The sequence below is a fragment of the Lepidochelys kempii genome, chromosome 17 (assembly GCF_965140265.1).
Source record: "Lepidochelys kempii isolate rLepKem1 chromosome 17, rLepKem1.hap2, whole genome shotgun sequence".
NCBI classification, from domain to species: Eukaryota; Metazoa; Chordata; order Testudines; family Cheloniidae; genus Lepidochelys; species Lepidochelys kempii.
Genome location: NC_133272.1, coordinates 3,561,622 through 3,582,435, shown reverse-complemented (window position 1 = coordinate 3,582,435; position 20,814 = coordinate 3,561,622). Strand labels below are relative to the sequence as shown.

Sequence of the window (20,814 nt, the reverse complement as noted above, 5' to 3'; positions counted from 1 at the left end):
AAAACTGTAAATAGTTCAGTGGTTATAAATGGCTAAGTGACTTGCTCAAGACAGTATAGCAAATCGGTAGCAGAGCTGGGAATAAAACCCAGATGTCTGACTTCCTGTCCTTTGCTTTATCTATAAATATAGCTGATGACAGACAGATCTGAAACCCTAAATTTAATTATCCTCCTTATTCTAAGTGATTTTATAGATAAGGAAATTCCATCTTCCCTCTAGGCCTGAAGCAGATACTAGACCTGCTTCTATATACCTCATGTCTGAAAACTCCCATTGAGCGGTTTCACTGGATTCCATGACTACAGCAGGGGTCCATATCATATAGAAGGGACACTTTGTCCTTATACTGAAAGGCTTTAATTTAGAATTTAGCTGCTGTCAATTATGCATTGTTTTTCAGATGAATTTGCTGGAGGAAAGGCCAGCTATGAAGGGGAAATTGCAAGCTTTTTTCAACCAGTCCCTCCCTGCAGACTTGAGAAGGCTCACCGGGAGGCTGCACCTGTCTAATACCGAAGGTATTTATTTATTTCAATGGTTCCTTCTTTTGTTTTAAAATATTTGACCATCCCAACTTCTGGGCACGTTTAGAAATCAATCTATCCTATCTATGCCATTCATGTGTGGTATGACACATAGGGATTAATATTTATCCACACCACAAAAGACAGGATACCTGGAGACTGCTGTTCACAGTCTGAATGACGAGTGTAAACAGCTTCACATCTCTCATGATGAAAATCCAGTGTTTTTCACTGGTCTGCAGAGATGTTGTTCCTTTAAATGAAACACTCGAAGGGGCTCCTTGGAGGCCCTTGCTAAAATTCTTGCCACAAAATTGAAGAGAGGGTTGGAGCAATCTCCCTCCCTTATTTATTCCAGGGGCTCATAAAATAGTTCTGAAGAGTACCTTTCTTGCCTTTGGAGTGGATCAGTTTGCTCCAATTATTTTCAGAAGTGATCTCTCAGGGTAGCGCAGTCATTACACACATGGAGTCAAATTCTATGATAATTTGCATCCTGTGCAGCCCCACTGAAACCAATGCATATATCTCAGTACAAAGTTTAGACAAAGATCATCAAGAATGTAAGTGGGTTCAACTGCACAGAGAGATCTAGTAGTGTCTTTATAAGAAATGTGGTGAAGTATGAGAACACATTAAAGTTCACGCAAAAAGTAAATGCTGTGGCTCCTTTATGGCCTCCCTTGTTCTTCTTCTTTCCAGCACGTACGGAGTATCTGTCCCAAGTAGCAGTGAATAAAGCTAAATCCCCAAAGGAGCGGGAGATTTTCCTGAGGTCTCAGGTTCTGCTGTCCACCGAACCCACCTTCCAGCACCTGAAAAATAACAAAGGTGAAGTCATATGTGGTTATCTTGTGATTGTGAAGCCATGACCTTTACTTTTTGCAACTAATAAAAGATTGTGTACAACACCAGGGAAAAAAGGACTCCGAAAAAGTTGGGGTTTTTATTTCAGTTGCAGCATGAGCCCTGAGGAACATCCTCTCTTATTACCATAAGCCTCAAGGCACAGCCACGAATCTGCCTGACACAGAGTATTTTTTACTGGTGCCTCTGCTGCAAGTCGTCCTAGACACTGCTGCCCCCAGCCTATGCTTGGACTCCATTTCTGCTGTTCTGGCTGAAGAGTTTATCACTTTCATTGAACCTTCGACCTCAGTTAATGAGGCTCTCTTCCACCAAGGTAGAGTCAGATGCCGGCTATGCATCTCTGGAGAAAGAGGGTGCAGCTGACTACAGAGGCTTCATTGAGTCCATGTGTCTGGGATCAGAGACAAATCATTGCTCTCCATCCTCCCTCATGGAGCTCCAGCCTTGGCTGCACCTCACAGCACAGGCTCCTATGCCACACGCATAGTCCCCCACAAACATAGATAAAATCTGCACTGGTCGTGCCCCATGTAGAATCAGGGGAAAGCCGTGCACTCACCCTCTTCAGTTTCTCTCCACGACCTGTATAGACAAGGAGTTGCCACACTCCAATGAAGTGAGCTGTAGCTCACGAAAGCTTATGCTCAAATAAATGTGTTAGTCTCTAAGGTGCCACAAGTCCTCCTTTTCTTTTTGTGAATACAGACTAACACGGCTGTTACTCTGAAACCTGTCACTGGGCCATTAGTTTGCCTTAGAAATTGTTTCCCTAGAATAAAACAGCTTGGGTTTAGAGAGACGAATGGAGCATCAGGCATTTTCCTTAGTTCTGTACAGCACCTTTTCTGAGAACTGTATAAAGAAAAGATGCCAATAGGACATAGTGTCCCTTCTCCTCAATGCATTTTAATTTCTCACACAGATGCTGTTATTTCTTGTTCTAGGATCCCACCAGTGCCAATATATTGGAGGAAGCAACCTCAATGTTAGAGCAAAAGGACAGGGACCTGGCAAACATCATTCGAGGCATTTACAGTCAGACAGGTAATTGTGCTGTATAGTAAATAAAATAACGGAAGTATTATATGGTAATAATTGCCCACTCCCTAGGAGGTGAAACACAAAGCCTTATCTTCCTTCAAGATACTCTGTTCATCATCTCAGCGGAAAGCTTTTCTATCAATCAGATCCTCAGCTGGTGTCCATCAGTAGAGCTCCACTGGATCTGGCCCTATATAAGTTGTAGAATTTAAATACAGTCACCAGCTCGTGAGACAACCAGCATGTTTGTCTCTGAGCTTGACTGAAACTTCAAGTAAATTCCAACTGTTATGCAGAATCTATTTACCCTGAACTCTTTCATTGTGTCCTAGCAGAGGAACCTCAGGAACCCCTGCAGAAGGCACTGCAGCACATGGTCCAACCAGCCATCAGTACGGTCTTTGCAGGTAAGGCCCTTACTGAGGTTTTTAAATGAGTCACAAGCCAACTTCTTCCAATCCTAAAATGAATCAGGCTTTTCCACATAAGGTCTAGCTTGTAAGAGAACAAAGGATGTTGTGTATTAAGAACAGTGGTACGAGATATTCCCTCCAACGGGAGGGAAGACAGCGAGATAGGGCCAAATGTATCACTGATATTAATAAACGGAAGTCATTTATTTGGTCCTTAGGGTGTAGCTACATTGCAGTCTCTGGTGTAATTACAGCACAGGTAGACATACTCATACTGACTTTACCCACACCAGCATGGCTAAGAACAGCAGTGTAGACACAGTAGCGTGGGCTTCAACTCCAGCTGTATAATCACACCAAGGACCCTAGGTACATACTCACAATGCTAGCCTGTGCTAATGTCCATGCCATTGCATCTCCACTAATATTTTTAGCCAGCCTTGCAAGGCTAAATCTAGCAGAGACAATCACACCTCAGATCATCTCTAGAAAGGAAAAAAAGAGTCAATTTGTCCACAAATTCACCCAGATGAAGCAATTTAGAAAGTAATTAACATTTGCTCATCTTTCATTCTCCCCTTTCCTACTCATTCTGGGGAACAACAAGCAACCACTAGCAAACAGAGACATAAAACGAGAGTCTCAGTTACCCAGAGTCTCCTGGCAGAGCAGTAATTGTGCAACTCATTCCTGTAATGACCAACAGATCTTCCAAACTTGGTGCATCTCATGCATACACACATCCCTGCCTGTAGTAAAAGGGTTACTCTGCACCTTTTCACAGGCTACCTGACCATGGGTACATTGCTTTATGTCTGGGACCAGGTAATCATTGGACTTGATCAGCCAGCATATAACTGCCTCCCTGCATTCAGCACAGCCTTCATCTTATTGCTTCGGGACTATCTGAAGACATGTCAGTCAGTAAGTGTCACATTTCCTTTCTCACAAAATATGCAATTTCATTCATAAGATTCAAGTCCATGATAACTTTTATTTCAGAAATCATAGTTTGGGGTAGATAAAATGTGGAGCTAAAGAGACAAAGACTGTTTAACACTGAGGTTAGGAGGTGAGTCAGTGACAAAAAGAAAGATTAAAAAAATAAGTTCAACCGCATCCCGACACAGAAGAGGGTGCGGAGATATAAAGGAAGGGCAGCGAGGATATGCCACAAATCTCACGGCAACTGCAATCCATTTTCCTGGGACATAAATCACTGCCTATTGTTTGGTTCAGCCAGGCCAGGTGGAAACAGCTCTAAGGACTCAAGGGCCAATTCTGTCTGTGCAAGAATTTCAAGACGTGATCAGAAAACACGTCTTCAGAGAACTCTCCAGCCAGCTACACAGAGATGACAGTGACCCCTTCCCAGTCCATGATCCCACACAAGGTGAGATCACATCCTGCATCTGGCATTGCACAAGACTTGCACCTGGAATAGGTGTCACAAAAACAACATACCCAGCTAGATGCAGCATGCCCAGTGATTAGCTGCCAAAATCTTAACAACCGGTTTCCTCTTCACCCCACAAGGGGGTCGTTGCCCACCCCCACTCCCCGGGACTCCTGCCCCATCCAACTCCCCCGTGTTCCTTGACACCCCCCCCCAGGACCCATGCCCCATCCACCCCCCTCCCCTGCCCCCTGACTGCCCCCAGAACCAGGCAGGAGGATCTCGTGGGCCACCGTAGTGGGTGCCCACCACACCCCTAAGAGCCAGAGAGACCTGCCGGGGGGCAAAGTGGGGAGTCCCGGCGATGCTTACCTGGGGCAGCCGGGAAGGGCTGAGAAGCAGGCGGCAGCTTCCTGCTCAGGCCGAGGGTGGTGGAGGTGAGCTGGGGCAGGAAGCGGTTCCCCTGCGGCACGACCCCCCCTCCTTCCCCGGGTTACCTGCTGCAGTGCGGACAGCCCTCCTCGCACCCACCCACCCCAGCTCACCTCCGCCTCCCTGGGCCTGAGTGTGAAGCCACCGCCTGCTTCTCAGCCCGCCCCAGCTTCCCATGTGAACAGCTGATTCGCGGGAAGCCGGGGGGGGGGGGGGGCAGAGAAGCAGAGCAGGGCGGTGCGTTCAGGGGAGGAGACAGAGCAGAGGTGAGCTGGGGCCGGGCGCAGGACGGGGAGCTGCCGGTGGGTGCTCTGCATCCACCAAATTTTCCCCTTGGGTGCTCCAGGGCTGGAGCACCCATGGAGTTGGCACCTAAGGCGCCACTTTTGGCCGGTTAAATTTAGAAGCCCTTTTAGAACCGGTTGTCCCTTGCAGAACAACCAGTTCTAAAAGGGCTTCTAAATTTAACAACCGGTTCTAGCAAACCAGTGCGAACCGGCTCCAGCTCACCACTGAGTATGCCCATAAAGCTGGTGGATATTCCAATACTTAGATTCACCAAGCCAGCATAAAACATCTTCTTTATTACCTTACTGGTTACACTCAGAAGTCCAAACCACAAAGATCCCTTAAAGTGATCCAGCCTCAGGCCTCCATCCAGGTACCCACATCAAATATGATGAAAATTTCTGTAAATCTTATTTCATTATATAAAAGAAATGGTTCTACCAACCCCAAAGGATCAGACACATTATCTCCCAGGTTAATGAATGTTTCAGATCTTACCCAAATACACGCTACAGCCAATTCTTATTAACTAAACTAAAATTTATTAAAAAACAAAAGAGAGAGGGAGTCTGGTTAAAAGATCAATATACATACAGACATAAGTTCAATTCATTGAGGTTCAGATTCATAGCAGAAATGGTGAGCTTTGTAGTTGCAAAGAGTTCTTTCAGAAATAGTTCATAATTTATAGTCCAATGTCCAAATCTCACATTCAGGGCGTACCAGCATAACTGGGACCTCAGTCTTGTGACTCAAACTTCCCCTGATGAAGCCAAAGCAGATCTCAGATGACAGAATCAGAACCCAAAGATCTTTTATACAATTTCATGTCTTTTGACAAGTTGGGGTTCCTCAGGGAACAAAAGGTCATTAGAATAACTTTGAAGGAGGTCCATCACCGGTACTTAGCTATATGAATTAACATAAGACCATTTGCTTGTTCCTCCACCATTCACAGTACATTTAAAAAAAGAGATGAATACCAAGATATCCCGTGTTTACAATTCATTTAAATGATAGGATGTTCTTTTGACCTCTGAATTATCAGAATACAGCACAGACAGGGACTGCTGATTACACTGTGGACTCTAATCATGCATATGTAAACACACAAAAACACAAACATCTCTCCACCCTCTTTTGAGGGTTATTTATTTTGCAGGATGTTTAACCCTAGCCATGTGTCACAAAACCACCACAATTAAGGAGCTGTTATAGCATAGTCTGGTCTCACCTGTGCAGATGGACCCAAATTATGTTTTAACCTTGTTAGTGGATTGTGCTATGGCTCCTATTAGATCCATAACACAATTCAAGTAACAGGCTCATACCAGGCAAATGCAGACCTAGTTATAAGACAGAACACTACCATGATGTAACAAGACGTGATAGATCTTGGTTTATAGACAAGTACTGTTTCTCCTATATCCAAAAAAGGAACCATATGCTCTCAGTCTTATTCCAGATTACAGGAAAAACAGCAAGAAAGAAAAAGTGAAGTCTCTGCGAGGGAGAGCACAATGCAGGCATCTCCTCTGTACAGGCTGCAGCAACTCTGAGAAGAAAATGGCCACTGCCTCTGCACTTAGGCACAGTTCTTACAAATGTAAAAGTGCAGAACATAGAAAATGTAACCAGCACTACTGTCCCTAAAAAACCCTGACTTCCTGTTCCACGGGAATGCTATCCTGCCAATAGAGAAGGAAGTTGGTGACTAAATGCTCTTAAAGCAACCTGGATAGGAAGCCCCAATAGCTGATGTTTGATAGATGAGCACTTACGTTACCAGTGATTTGTTAGCAGATTTCACAATATTTTCTAAATGTTTCTTCTGGAGAATTCTATAATCAGGCTATGGAATATATACACGTGTAGATGAAGCAGTATGTACTCAGCATGGAACTTTTATCAACTCAGATCTGGATTCATGTCGAACACGTCTGTGGGAACTGATGCAGTTGTCTGGCTATCTCTGTGTGCTCTTCAGAAAGCTGACAATTGTCATGTTCTCACGGTTTTTATTTTCTTCTCCACAGTTTTGCCTCCCTGGAACTACTTGTACAGACTACCAGTATCTCCAAGAACCAGACCTCAGGACAGAAGACAGGCAAGGTAGCTCTATTGGGCATTACTGTCACCATACAGTACTCATGTATTTCTCAACATTACTGCCAGGGCTGTGACCATTAAAATGGGTAGGTCACTCCAAGACTGCAGCCTTTAACATCTCAAATGGCCCTGTTTAATCCTTTCTAGCCATGTGTCACAACTAGCAAAACCACCACTATTAAGGAGTTGTTATAGCATAGTCTGGTCTCACCTGTGCAGATGGACCCAAATCATGTTTTGTTTAGTGAAGCAGTACAGACCTGGGGTGCTATCAATGACACAGCCCAGCAAGGGCACGGAGGGGAAGGCACCAAGAGCAGTTTTCAAAGGGGAACAAATATACGTTTCTACATTACAGAAGAAACCATGTTTGCATTTTTGCAGGGGGCACTATACCATACATGAGAGTGGGTGCAGAGCAGCTCCATCCTTGCCTTACTCTACCTTCAGGGTTGAGATAGAGAAGATGCAGGATACCTATTAAAAAGGGTTAGAGAACTGTAAGCCAACAGAGTCTGTCAGCGTACTCCAAAGACATGGGGTTTTCCTCCCAAGTGTTTACTGGCAGAATTTGGAGGTAAACAGGTTTTATCAAATGATTTTAAGCCAACAACTATCAAAAATCCTTGATGTGCTACCACCAAAAAAAAATCCTCTAAAGCTTAGTGCCCTGTTCCGCCTCCTTGGAGAGGCCTGCCTTAGTCTATTTGCTGCTAACCTTAGATCTCACACTTCTGCCTGTGAGCCACATTTATGGCACTCTGTTGCATTTGGTTCCTGATTGCTCCCCTCAGGAGCCCCACCTTATTATACCAACAGATTTCACCTGTGCAGCTACGAGCCATAAGAGACTTGATCAGAGAAATTAACTCTCCATCAGCTGGATTCAGTGTGGGACCTCCCAGCACACTGAGTATTTTGTGCCTAACTTTAAGGGATCGGCTGTAAAATTTATTAGAAGGGGGGGGGCAGTTTGAATTAGATTTTGACACAAATCTTGCAATAAGCTTCATGCAGGCAGAGGCCTACAGAGAGCTCATTGCATAAGCCTAGGAGTAGTTTCACAGTTTTTCTTTTGGTAAATTTTAAAGAAGAGTTGAAGGGAAAGGGGAATTTAAATCTTTTCCTAAGGTGTTTGGGTCACAAACCCAACAGCACTGGGCTAAGTGTGTGACAGCCAGAGAATGACATTGATTGTAAACAGTGAAACTGATCCTTCTAGCTTCATTATTATCCAACCTCCATGAACAGCAAAAAGTATACAAAGATTCCCACTTTATACCTGGAACTGAAACAGATTTACCAGCCTTACCTCTAAGGAGCCTAGGGGATAATGCACACCGCAGGCCCTGGAATACAGGCCTGTGATTTCCTACCCACCCTGAGGATAGATGGAGTTAGAGAGGCTGTCTCAACCACTGACTTTAAAAGTTTCTCTTCCTGTCCCTCTGCTCCCATTTTCCTAGAGAGTCCTTCCCTAAATACAATCATTAACAAAAACTTTAGCACCATCCACTGGCAACCTCCCATACTCCACTTTATCATCAATGCTATAAGTACGCTAATGAGCAAATCATTACCCACTGTGGTTTTGTCAGGTTAATGCTCTCTGTGGAGCAGATGAGTGAGCTCAAGTCCTGATATTTACACATTACTATATTTAAACCTAACGCTAGCAGAACACTCAGAATTAAAGTTGTAGTTGTATTCGTCCTGGATTTTACAGAGACAAGGTAGGTAATATCTTTTATTGGACTAACTTCTGTTGGAGAGAGACAAGCTTTTGAGTATACACAGAGCTCAAAGAAGACCTGAAGAAGTTAGTCCAATAAAATATATTACCTCCCTGACCTTGTCTCTTTAATCAGAATTAAATGCAGTTTTACTTCGTCTTCTGCATTTATGGGTACTCTCTGCAAGCTTGCGGCATCTTAAATGTTCCAGGAACCAAAACAATGTGGAATTCTGGAGACCTTTCCCAGGCACATTTTGGGGAAGGAAATTCACTCTCAACTAGAAAAGGGAGAAATTGAGAGTTTCAATAAAATTTATTTTGTGCTTGCTCTGCTGATCAGTGGCTTCTTTTACAGAGCACTATGCACTATAGTTTCCTAAAGGGACATGGGAAAGCAAAGCAGCAGTAGCACTGGGTGTATGTGGTTAATTCAATTCTAAGATTCATCTCCTGGCTCGTAGAAGTGCTTATCAGTGGAGCCCGTTTACATACACAACTCCTTCACATGCACGCACCGGTCCCGTTGTTGTGACTGTATCAGGATGTAAGCTTGAGGCATCTGACTCACAATGGGTGGGTGCACTGTTAACTCCTAAATGGTTTGCAGTTAGTGGTGTGTATCCCTACTACACTAAGGTGTGAGGGGATAACTTCTTTCCTTTCAGGAGAAATGGTTCTAAGGAAGACTAATGCATTCACTGGCATCACCTCAGTGGTGTGCAGATACTTAATGCAAGTGCCAATAAGGAGATCAAGCCCAAGAGCACACTACTGGGTCCCCAGGCCTCCAGCCAGCAGTGCTTGCCTTCTTGACGAGCAGACCAAGAAAAGACAATCTAAACAAGAACACCAACTTCAAAGCCAGGTGCATGGTTACCCTTGAAGCCAGATATAAGACTTGGAGGCACTGAAAGGAATAAAACTGTAAGGGGAAGGAAAAGGTACACTTGGGGCTCTGTCTCGGATGTAGGAGTAGAGGTGGAAACCCACACATACCTTTTTAAAAAAAAATCAATATGTTGTGGTTTGCAGAGAGGAATGTGAGATGTTTCAAAGGCAGCACATGGAGAGACTGAAACAGGAAGAAAGGTTGCAAAGGTTTAGAGAAGAGGAACAAAAGAGGTAAAAACACCCCCCCCCCCCAAAAAAAAGCCCAACCCAAAACAATCCCAGTATTCCCAGATTTAGGACTACAATAGCACTTCCCCATCACACTGCTCCAGCCTTTATGACTTTCTACTCTTAGCCCCTTGGCTCCCCCATCACATGCCCCCTCGTCTGATTTCCACCAAAGAATCTATTTTACTGCTAACTAGGAGCATGGAGGTAGCTGTACCCCTTCTCCAAGCACTCATTTTTCATATAATATACAGTGTCATGCGGGGGGACATCTTAAACACTGTCTGAAAACCCTCCCGTGATGCATAGTTTGGGAATGTTATGTAACCTGTGTATGTTAAGTGAGCTATACTTTTAAAAAAAATAGTCCCACCATCTGAAATTAACTATTTAATGGAATGATAGGCAACAAGAGGGCAGACTACTACAGCTTCTGGAAGAGACTAAAGGAACCTATGAAGCACAAAGGATCTATCTGGAAGAACAACTATCACAGGCACTATTTGGAGAAACGGAGAGGAAGAGGAACTGCATGGCTGATACAGGATATGAGTCAAACTGGAGTTGTAATTACCTCTTCACCCCCTCCACAGCAGCAGCAGCTGTATGGAAATAACATGCTTTCAGCCATAATCCCTTACATCTCTGCAGAGCTTTATTCTGAAGGATCCTAAAAGGCTTTAGTCTGCAATGTAGCAGGGTCACTTTCCTCTTCACAGAAACACAGTCTCTCTGCGGTGGGACACAGCCGTCCGTCTCGAGCAGTAGCACCACACAACGAGGTCCTTAGGAAGAGAGGAAAAGCTTCTCCAACTGAAGCTGCAGAAGGAACTTAGTTACTGTAGGCAGCACGAGTTCAAAAGTGGCCCGGATGTCACGGTTAACGTCTACTCTTACAAAAGAGGCCATCAAATATTTAATGACAAGTTGCTGAGGCCTAATTTTTATCTGTTGTCTAAAGAGGCCACCTCCAATAGCATATAAGCGCCCCCCATCCTCCACTGCCTTCATATGGAACTCTTAGCAAGAACCTCAGAAATCTGCCCAACATAGTTTTAATTCCCATAGGACACAACCCCGAGCATCATTATCGAAATTAGGGCTGTCAATTAATCGCAGTTAACTCAAAAAAATTAATTGCCATTTTAATCGCACTGTTAAACAATAGAATACCAAGTGAAATTTATTAAATATTTTGGATGTTTTTCTACGTTTTCACATATATTGTATTGTGTGTTGTAACTGAAATCAAAGTGTATATTATTTTTTATTAGAAATATTTGCACTGTAAAAATAACTAAAATTAATAGTATTTTTCAATTCACCTCATACAAGTGCTGTAGTGCAATCTCTTTGTCTTTGCAACTTGCAAATGTAGATTTTTTTGTTACATAACTGCACTCAAAAACAAAACAATGTAAAACTTCAGAGCCTACAAGTCCACTCAGTCCTACTTCTTGTTCAGCCAATTGCTAAGACAAACAAGTTTGTTTACATTTACAGGAGATCATGCTGCCCTCTTCTTATTTACAATGTCACCAGAAAGTGAGAATGGGCATTTGCATGGCACTTTTGTAGCAAGGTATTTACGTGCCAGATATGCTAAATATTAATATGCCCCTTCATGCTTCAGCCACCATTCCAGAAGACATGCTTCCAGGCTGAAGACGCTCGTTAAAAAAATAATGTGTTAATTAAATTTGTGACTGAAGTCCTTGGGGGAGAATTGTGTGACCCTGCTCTATTTTCCCCGCATTCTGCCATATATTTCATGTTATAGCAGTCCTGGATGATGACCCAGCACATGCTGTTCATTTTAAGAACACTTTCACTGCAGATCTGACAAAATGCAAAGAAGGTACCAACGTGAGATTTCTAAAGATAGCTACAGCACTCAACCCAAGGTTTAAGACTCTGAAGTGCCTTCCAAAATCTGAGAAGGATGAGGTGTGGAGCATGCTTTCAGAAGTCTTAAAAGAGCAACACTCAGATGCGGAAACTACAGAGCCCAAACCACCAAAAAAGAAAACCAACCCTCTGCTGGTGGCAATGAAAATGAATGTGTGTCAGTCCACGCTATGTTGAATGGTTATTGAGCAGAACCTGTCAACAGCATGGACGGATGTCCCCTGGAATTATGGTTGAAGCACAAAGGGACATATGAATCGTTAGTGCATCCGACACGCAAATATCTTGAGACGCCAGCTAGAACAGCGCCATGAGAACGCCTGTTCTCACTTTCATGGAGCCTTTGTAAACAAGAAGCAGGCAGCATTATCTCCTGCAAATGTAAACAAACTTGTTTGTATGCACGATTGGCTGAACAAGAAGTAGGACTGAGTGGACTTGCAAGCTCTAAAATTTTACATTTGTTTTATTTTTGAATACAGATTTTTTGTACATAATTCTACATTTGTAAATTCAACTTTCTTGATAACGAGATTGCACTATAGTACTTGTATTAGGTGAATTAAAAATACTATTTCTTTTGTTTTTTACAGTGAAAATATTTATAATAAAAATATAAAGTGAGCACTGTACACTTTGTATTCTGTGTTGTAACATCCAAAAATATTTAAATAAATGGTATTCTATGATTGTTGAACAGCGTGATTAATTTTTTAATAGCGTGACAGCCCTAATAGAAATGTTTTCTGTGCTTGTTCTCTTGTAGTGTTGCAACAGAATTTTCACTGACCTTTGCCTTCCTGATCACTGCTGGTAAACTAGATGCCAGAAGACACAAATGGCTTTTGATGTCTAGATTATTTACTCACTTTTGCCATCTCAAATTACATCTTCCAGGAGAAACAATTGCGCTATGAAATACAGAGGAAGGCAGAGGCACAGATCAATGGGCTGCAAGCTGAAATCAAAAGACTCATGGAGAAGAGGGTAATAAAAGAGCTGAATTTATTAAAATGAGCCCAAATGGACACTGCTAAGTACTACAGGTCATAAAGAGCCCATGAGGGCTCATCGCCAACTCTTAAGAACATTCTGTTTAGAAATGCTGATGCTTAAATAATTTATTTTTCTTCCTTCATTATCATCAGGCACTTATACATGAAAACAAGGTCTTTACTAATTAAGCTTTTGTTATTCTCCATCTTAGTTTTTAATTCCATTTGTGACAGCACAATCATTTCCACATCAATCAGTTTATAATCCTCAGAAACTTCTGGTAAAGTTTGTTTGTTTGGGTTGTTCTGATTAGCATCTGTGTCTTACGTCTTGGTCTTCAGGGATTCCATTCAATGGAGAAACCATATTTGAATTAAATTAGTCTTTTATAGTAGCTGGAGCAGAGGGCTGGGGGCTCAATACTCCTGGATTCTAATCCTGTCTCAATATATGTCTTTTTGCAAGTCACAGATCCCTTTATATGCCTTAGTTTACACATCTCCAAAGTAGGAACAATAACTACTACAGCATATCCCACTGGGGTTATGAAGTTTAATGTTTATATGTGTTCTAAGATACCTGAATGAAGGGCATTATAGAAAAGCAATTTATTATAAATAACCTAATTTAATTCCTTTCAATCTTCTAGATTTATTAGTTACCCACAGAGAAAACGTACTTATCCGGTGCAGCATTGATTCTGCCTTGTACTAACACTGATGCAAATGAATGTTCTGTCAACAATACTACCAAACAGCCCAACCTTCCAGAGGTAGCTCAGAGAACCCTTGTTCAATAGACTGGGAGAGGTACCTTTGTGGAAGGAGTGAAACTCTCCCAGGCCCACTCTGTCTCGTCTGATATTGAAAAGCTGGCCCGCCACAGCTCTGACATGGGTATTCAGTTGGAGACATAGTGAAGGCAGAGAGCTAATCTCAAAGCTGTTTAAAAAAATCTTGATTTAGAATGTTGCTTTCTGTTTCTCTTGTAGCTTTCTATTGATGCATACTCAGAGGGAAGGTAAGATGCTGTGCAATATGTTACCAAAGAGAACACTCAGGGGGGAAAAATGATCTTAGTCAAGATAACATCCCCAAGACTTTCCAGAGTGGTTTTGTAATGCACCAGAGTGATTAATGCCTTAAAAAAATCCCAAATGAAATACAGCAAACTACAATGTAACAAATATTTTAACAGTTCCAACCAAATATTTCTAAGTCATATGACCAAAAGTGGGAAGAGGATTTATTCTCCAGAACCATGGGGCAAAATTTCCATAGAACTGGAGGACTGAATGGCTCAGGGGATTGGTAATGATATAAGGCCACTTTCAGTCAGAGTTCCACTCACACAGTATGGCCTAGTAGATGGAGAACTAGACTCAGGAGACTTGTGTTCTATTCCTGGCTCTGCCACCAGGCTGCTGCTGGGTGACCTAGGACGAGTCATTTCACCTCTCTGGGCTTCAGTTTCTCCATCTGTAAAATAAGGATAATGACACAATCCACTGGCTGGAAGTTGATGACAGCCAAGTTAAGACTATAAATAAGGCATACATTTTTAACAGTAAGGGTAATTATCTATTGGAACAATTTACCAGGGGCTGTGGTAGATTCTCCATCATTGCTTTTTAAATCCAGATTGGATGTTTTTCTAGAAGATATGACCTAGGAATTATTTTGGAGCAGTTCTCTAGCCCATGTTATACAGGAGGTTAGATTAGATAATCACAGGGCTCCCTTCTGGACTTGGAATCTATGAATACAGATGAAGATGACAGCAGCTCAAAGTCATTACTATCTAAGTACTTATTGTACCTGATACACATTTTGTAGTCTCTGAGTGGAACCAATGACTGAAAGTGGCTTTATATCATTACCAATCCCCTGAGCCATTCAGTCCTCCAGTTCTATGGAAATTTTGCCCCACAGTTCTGGAGAATGAATCCTGTTAAATGAGCTGGTGGAATGGAGTCTTCCTCATAAACTCCAACAACATAAGTAGAGCCCTGCGCAGATACAAATTTATATCCATGGATGCAGATATTTCACAGATATAAATTGGTATCTGTAGAACTGCAGAGCTCTCCCAGGGGTGAAATGAGCATAATGCAGGGCTGCCGCTACCAGGAGCTAGCGCTGCATGCTGGGAGCTCCCCCAGTGTGCCTGTACCGCCCCCAGCCCTGCCCCCGTCCCATCCATGCAGGTATCTGCGTCTCCCGTCTGGGGGCGTGTGCGCCGCTTGAACACAAGAGCACGACCAGGGACAGCTGCTGGTGATCCTGGTGCCGCCCCACTAAGCAGGGCTGGGGTCGGTACAGCTGTGCCAGAGGAGCTGCCGGCATGGGGCGCTAGCTCCTGGTAGCAGCAGCCCCGCATTATGCTCATTTCACCGCTGCAGTTCTTGGGAGAGCCCTGAGGTTCTGCGGATACCAGTCTACATCCGTGGATATAAATTTGTGTCAGAGCAGGGCTCTAAACATAAGTGGCACTAACTGGCACCTTTAAACAGAGAGGTTAAGGATTAAGAGTGTGATTCACAAAGGGCACGGAGACTCAGCTATCCACTGCCCCTATATGGTTTCTTTCAGCTGAGGGTTATGGTACACTAGTTGGGAGTGCATGGAAAGATTGCACTGCTGCTGACCATGCTGTACCCATTCTGTGGATAAGAGAAGACATCAGTTTTCAGGACTGTCAAGCCAACGTGTTTCATTAGCATCAAATTCACTTAAAAATAAAAACTGAAAATCTGTATTGCTTACATAGGATCCTTTTTATGTTATTTATGATATTATGCCTCAAGCAAAAGGAAGGACTCAGGTATCTCCTGATCTGGAATTCATTCACCTCTGTTATTGTCCCTCTTTATGCACAAGTTTGTAGGACAAAGAAAGGACAGGGAGTGAAAAGGAGGGGATGGTCTGACAATGAAAGGCAGGTTATCACCCACCGTTCAGACAGAAAACACATTGCCTCAGTATCAGCAAAAAGGTGTGATAGAAAGAAGCAGCAAAGGGACTTCAGGAAAACAAATACAGCATGTGTCACAATGGAGTATGCCTCTGGAATACATGAGAATGTGTCTTTCCTCTCTTATAGCCTCACAGCACCTGCACCTTCGCTGCAGTCCCTGACTCCATCTCAGACGTTGCATCCTCAACCTTCTCCAGTACAAACACCACCTCCTACAGGTTAGTGAAAGTTACATGGCTCTTATCACGTACACATCTATATCATAAAGGCTTTATGGGAACATGGAGGGTACCCTGGGGAAAAATCTGATCGGCTCTTATTTTTATAATCAGTGATGCTCCACATTCCTTCCAGCTTTGAAGGACTGGGGGTGAGCTTTGAAATCAGCTGATGACTCGGGCTGCCTTTGAAATCAGTCAAACTTGCTCTTCAGTATCCCAGAGGAGTTAGCGAGGTGTTTCTCTTCCCAGGAAGGGCTAACAATACTGCAAAATTAACTTGTGGAACTCATTGCTACAACATATTACTGAAGCCAAGAGCTTATCAGGTATTTTGTTTTGTTTTTTTAAAGTATCAGGCATTATATATGAATAATTAGAACATCCACAGCTACCTTAGGCTGGATTTCCCTATTCCTTTTGTGGCATTTTTCCTTGGAGGGGGTTATTTAGTCTAGAGCAGGGGCTCTCAAAGTTCATTGCACCGTGACCCCCTTTTGACAACAGAAATTGCTTCACGACCCCAGGAGCGGGGACCAAAGCCTGAGCCCACCCAAGCCCCACTGCCCTGGGTGAGGGGGCCAAAGCCCAAACTCTACTGCTTTGGGCAGGGGACCAAAGCTGAAGCTCAAGGGCTTCAGCCCCAAGCAGGGGGCCTGCAACCTGAGCCCTGCTGCCCAGGGCTGAAGCCCTCGGGCTTTGGCTTTAGCCCTGGGCAGAGGGGCTCAGACTTCAGCCTTAGGCCCCAGCAAGTCTAAGCCAAGCCTGCCAACCCCATTCAAAAGGGGCTGCGACCCACTTTGGGGTCCTGATCCACAGTTTGAGAACCGCTGGTCTAGAGTTACCAAATATAACCAGGACAGCTCCTTAACTCACCCACCACCATTGGCAGCTGCTTTAGGTACAGTATAGTGCACTATTTCACTAGCATGGAAAGATTAAGCTGGAGATATTTTTTTTTAATGAAGCACAAGAGAGAGGGACAAATACAAATATATACAAGATATAAACCTTCATGTTTTAGAGCATAAACCAGCAACTAACAGCCTGGGATTAGGAAAAACTTTTGTGTAAGATCATTCCATAACTGTCCATCAGGGAGTTTCATGGAAACCTTTCCTCATCAGGGTTGAGCCTCATCACCCATACGTTATTTATCTCTAAAGAGATTAAGAAATTTACTCCTGGCCTGAAAAGTGGTGAGTCTACATTTGTAGCCTTTGCTTTAGTTACAGATGGCACAAATAGGACCAGGGAAATTCATGGCAAAACAGCAAAAACCATAACACTGGATCTACTTGAACAACTAATGCAGGCTGCAAACACAAGTAAGTAATATGGTTTTCTGAAAAGCTAGAAATCAAATAAAGTCCCTGAAATATCTGTTGACTGATCATATTCCTCTTTTTACCAATAAGTTTCAAATATAGTTTTCTGTTGTGATTAATACTATATATATATCGCATATGCTGTTTGCAGTACAGAAAAGTGACTTACCAGTAACTGAAGTTTAAGTATATTGCCTCTATCCATCTATACCATGGGTAAGTGGTTCAGAACCATCTCCAAAACAGTGATTGCTATAGACTTGCTCCACTTGTGCACCCCAATGGAGATTAGACCAAAAAATAATTCTACACCATGGATGTCAGGTACATAATGGCTCTGGACAAATCCTGTTATGGTCACTGCACTGAAAAAATAAAGCTGATTTACATAAATATCATAAATATAAGGATATCCCTTTACTAGTACCAGTGAATGTCATATCTAAAATTAAGATATTACTAAATATATCCTCTGTCAGGACTGGATTCCAGGGTTCTAACCTCTCATGGTATTAATTTAAATTATAAAATTCTATCAAATTTTAGCATTACATTACAATATTTGAAGTTTTCTACATCTATATAGCTCCCAAACCCAATCCTCTCCTAATCTGGACTCCTATTACTACGTCTATCTAATCTAGCTACATGCTAACAAGAATTATCAGTTGACTGAATTATTTTGATAGAAAACTACTTGGAGGATGATTTGCTCTCTTCTGCATGGCTATCCAAGGAAAGGATTATAAAGTAGAGGACATTTTCCCAACTATTTTCAAGATGATATAAGCTTCTGATGCTGGGCAGTGCATATCTTGATAGACAAAGCGTAAAAGTCTTTCTAGGTCCCAATTATCCAAAACAGCATTTCTATCTAGTTCTACTTCCCCACCAATGTGCCTGTTCTGGAGGAACCACCCATCTGTAAGGTTAAGAGGGTAACTGCATTCTTCTCTAGGTAAAAATGTCCTTTCACTTGATGTGTTCTTTCTGGCTCTATATTTATAGCCTGCTGAACAAAACTTGCAATGAAAATCAAATGTCAGTGAAAATGTAAAAATGAAGTTTTTTTTTTAAATCAGCACCTCTGTGGAGCAATGATGACATCCTGTGGCTTAAAATGTAATTGCTTCTGCTTAAGAAAATAGGCCCTCGGGGGAGACTCTCTAAGCCCATGTGTCTAGTTAACCCCAAAGAGAGTTGCAGGCCTGCACTGAGAGAACAGGTTCCAATGATTTATTCCTAGCATTAAAGTGGGTATTAACAGCTTGTCTTGTTTAAAACAGCACTATTCCAAATAAGCTTCAAGGATACAATTATATTCCATAAGGAATTAAAATTGTTGTAAATTTACGTTTCTGATGCCCAGTGTCCAAAAGGAATTTATTTTTTGTGTTTTTCAGTTGCTAATGGGAGCAATGCAGCTGAGCATGACTCTTTGAATGCAGCTACCAAAGAACATCTTTGGAACTACAACCAGGACTGCAAAAATGCAGAGGTATTACATATGCTTACTCACCCTTTGCCTCTCCCCTTAATGCTATAACCCTATGGTTATGCAGTGTACATTTAGGGGGGAAAGTACTGTTTATCTTCTATCAGTGACTACTGCAGCAGTGTAAATGATGCAGCCACTTAATCCTCATACTGTTGTCAGGCCTGGACTACAAAGTTGCAGCAGTTTATGTAAGGGTGTGATTTTTTTAAAAACTGATTTAACAGGGCACAAATTGCAGGTGGACTAGACTCACCCAACCATCTTTAATAATGTAAGGTTACGACAACACAGAGTCTTAAAGCATCATAAACGATGGGGAAGGAAACCCAAGAAAAAAGGCACATGTCCCAAAAACAAGTTCCTGAGGTCAGGAAAAAATCTGCCATGTTTCAATACTAATGCCCCTCCTGAAAAGTAACAGTGTAGGGTAATGTTTTAGATTTAGATATATATTTAAACAATCTTGCATTAGGAAATGAACGACTGGCTGGGAGAGTTGGTAGCCTAAGAGGGAAACAATCCATATTAATGCAAGTAGGCCATTAATACGCACGAAGAGTCCACGCAAATGTTGTTTCATAAAACATTGATAAAAAAATACCCTGCTGCTATCAAAGTCTTAGTTTACATTCTGAGATTGTTACAGAATAGTAAAAGTCCTTTTTTAGATGTTTCCAGACAAATCTTTTAAAAAGCCTGTTTTACTATTTTTACAACTCAAAGTCTTCATTAAGTAAGATGTAAATTATTAAATATTGCTACAATATTGTCTTCAATTTAAGAGTTCCTTTTTTGCCTTAACAGATTGAAGTATTTGGGCATCAGATAAACACAGAAGACAGAGAAAAAATTCCAGAACCCAAAAGACAACTAAGGGAAAAATTAACCACAGCTATCAGCAGAAATGCAGAGGCCCGTTACAAAACGCAGTTTGAAGCAGTGAGGATGTTATCAGAGCCTGATTATATGGTATAATGCTCTGTACCTCGGGAGAACACCCAGCACCCCCATGTCCATCCTTGTAAAATGATTGTGTGGTATCCAATGCAAAGTTTGTCATGTTGGGTGTCCTCAGAAGGCTCATGATGCACTGATCATTGTTGTTACAATAATGTTACAGGTTATAATTTCATGTATGTAGTTATGAGGCTGAAAACGTATCCTCACGGCTTAAAATAAGCCCAGGCAAAAACTCTCCAAGAGCAGAGAGGCAGTTCACACCTCATCAGGGCAGGAATGGGACAAACCCAGCCCAGCCTCACAGGAACAAAGGACACTGGCCTAAACAGCAATAAAAGTACTCCTTTTCTTTTTGCGAATACAGACTAACACGGCTGTTACTCTGAAAAGAATGTTAGACTCTCAAAGGAGTCACCCCCCTTCCTTTGGTCAGTTTGGAACTGCAGTGAGGTAATGCTCACGTGACACTGAAGGGGGGGGGAGGTACACACATGCACAAAGCCAAGGGAGAGATTTGCTATGCTCTTCCACCTACATCCAGACACCACCACACCAAGGGTAAGTCTATACTGGAAACTTCAAATAGCGAACGCAGGAATGCTCCTGCAGCAGCACTTTGAAGTGCTAACATGGTCACGCTCGAGTGCTGGGAGAGCACTCCTGGTAATCCACGTCCACAAGGGGATTTGCTCTGAGCACTGCTCAGAGCCTGTCTACACGAGCGCTTTAAAGCACTGACTTGCTGCGCTCAGGGGGGTGATTTTTCACCCCCCAGAGCCAGCAAGTTAGAGCACTATAAACTATAAGTGTAGACAAGCCCTAAGCAACTGAAGCGCTGATCAAAGGGGAGAGGCAGGCTGAAGAGCAACCAGCCAACCTGTGGTGAGGAGCATCTAAGTTTGTACAGGCATTGAAAGTGTTAACAGCTTAGAATACATTTTGCTTTTATTTCATTTGACCAAATCTGATTTATAATCACTTAAAATCTTTTTATATTTAA

General features: G+C 42.5%; 2 protein-coding genes across 7 annotated transcripts in view; one reads left to right on the top strand and one right to left on the bottom strand.

Annotated features, from left to right (window-relative positions):
• The window catches only part of LOC140899629 (transient receptor potential cation channel subfamily V member 2-like), a 25,089-nt gene extending 24,076 nt beyond the window's left edge, over positions 1-1,013 (bottom strand). The window contains exon 1 of the mRNA XM_073315443.1: positions 914-1,013. The gene's annotated coding sequence lies outside the window, so the exon portion shown is untranslated. The remainder of the gene's footprint in view (positions 1-913) is intronic.
• The window catches only part of LOC140899631 (uncharacterized), a 23,503-nt gene extending 2,689 nt beyond the window's left edge, over positions 1-20,814 (top strand). Inside the window, exons 1-14 of one of the 6 annotated variants that reach the window (XM_073315450.1) lie at positions 1,273-1,358; positions 2,342-2,441; positions 2,774-2,845; positions 3,636-3,775; positions 4,091-4,244; positions 7,004-7,079; positions 9,844-9,933; positions 10,336-10,534; positions 12,736-12,825; positions 13,826-13,854; positions 15,937-16,028; positions 17,258-17,356; positions 18,760-18,854; positions 19,659-20,814. In XM_073315450.1, the coding sequence (XP_073171551.1) occupies positions 2,381-2,441; positions 2,774-2,845; positions 3,636-3,775; positions 4,091-4,244; positions 7,004-7,079; positions 9,844-9,933; positions 10,336-10,534; positions 12,736-12,825; positions 13,826-13,854; positions 15,937-16,028; positions 17,258-17,356; positions 18,760-18,854; positions 19,659-19,829 (1,368 nt within the window). In that variant the 5' untranslated portion in view covers positions 1,273-1,358; positions 2,342-2,380 and the 3' untranslated portion in view covers positions 19,830-20,814. Of the gene's footprint in view, positions 1-403; positions 522-1,229; positions 1,359-2,341; positions 2,442-2,770; positions 2,846-3,635; positions 3,776-4,090; positions 4,245-7,003; positions 7,080-9,843; positions 9,934-10,335; positions 10,535-12,735; positions 12,826-13,825; positions 13,855-15,936; positions 16,029-17,257; positions 17,357-18,759; positions 18,855-19,658 lie in introns of those variants that run through there. The other 5 variants (XM_073315449.1, XM_073315452.1, XM_073315455.1 and 2 more) reach the window with 5 other exon arrangements.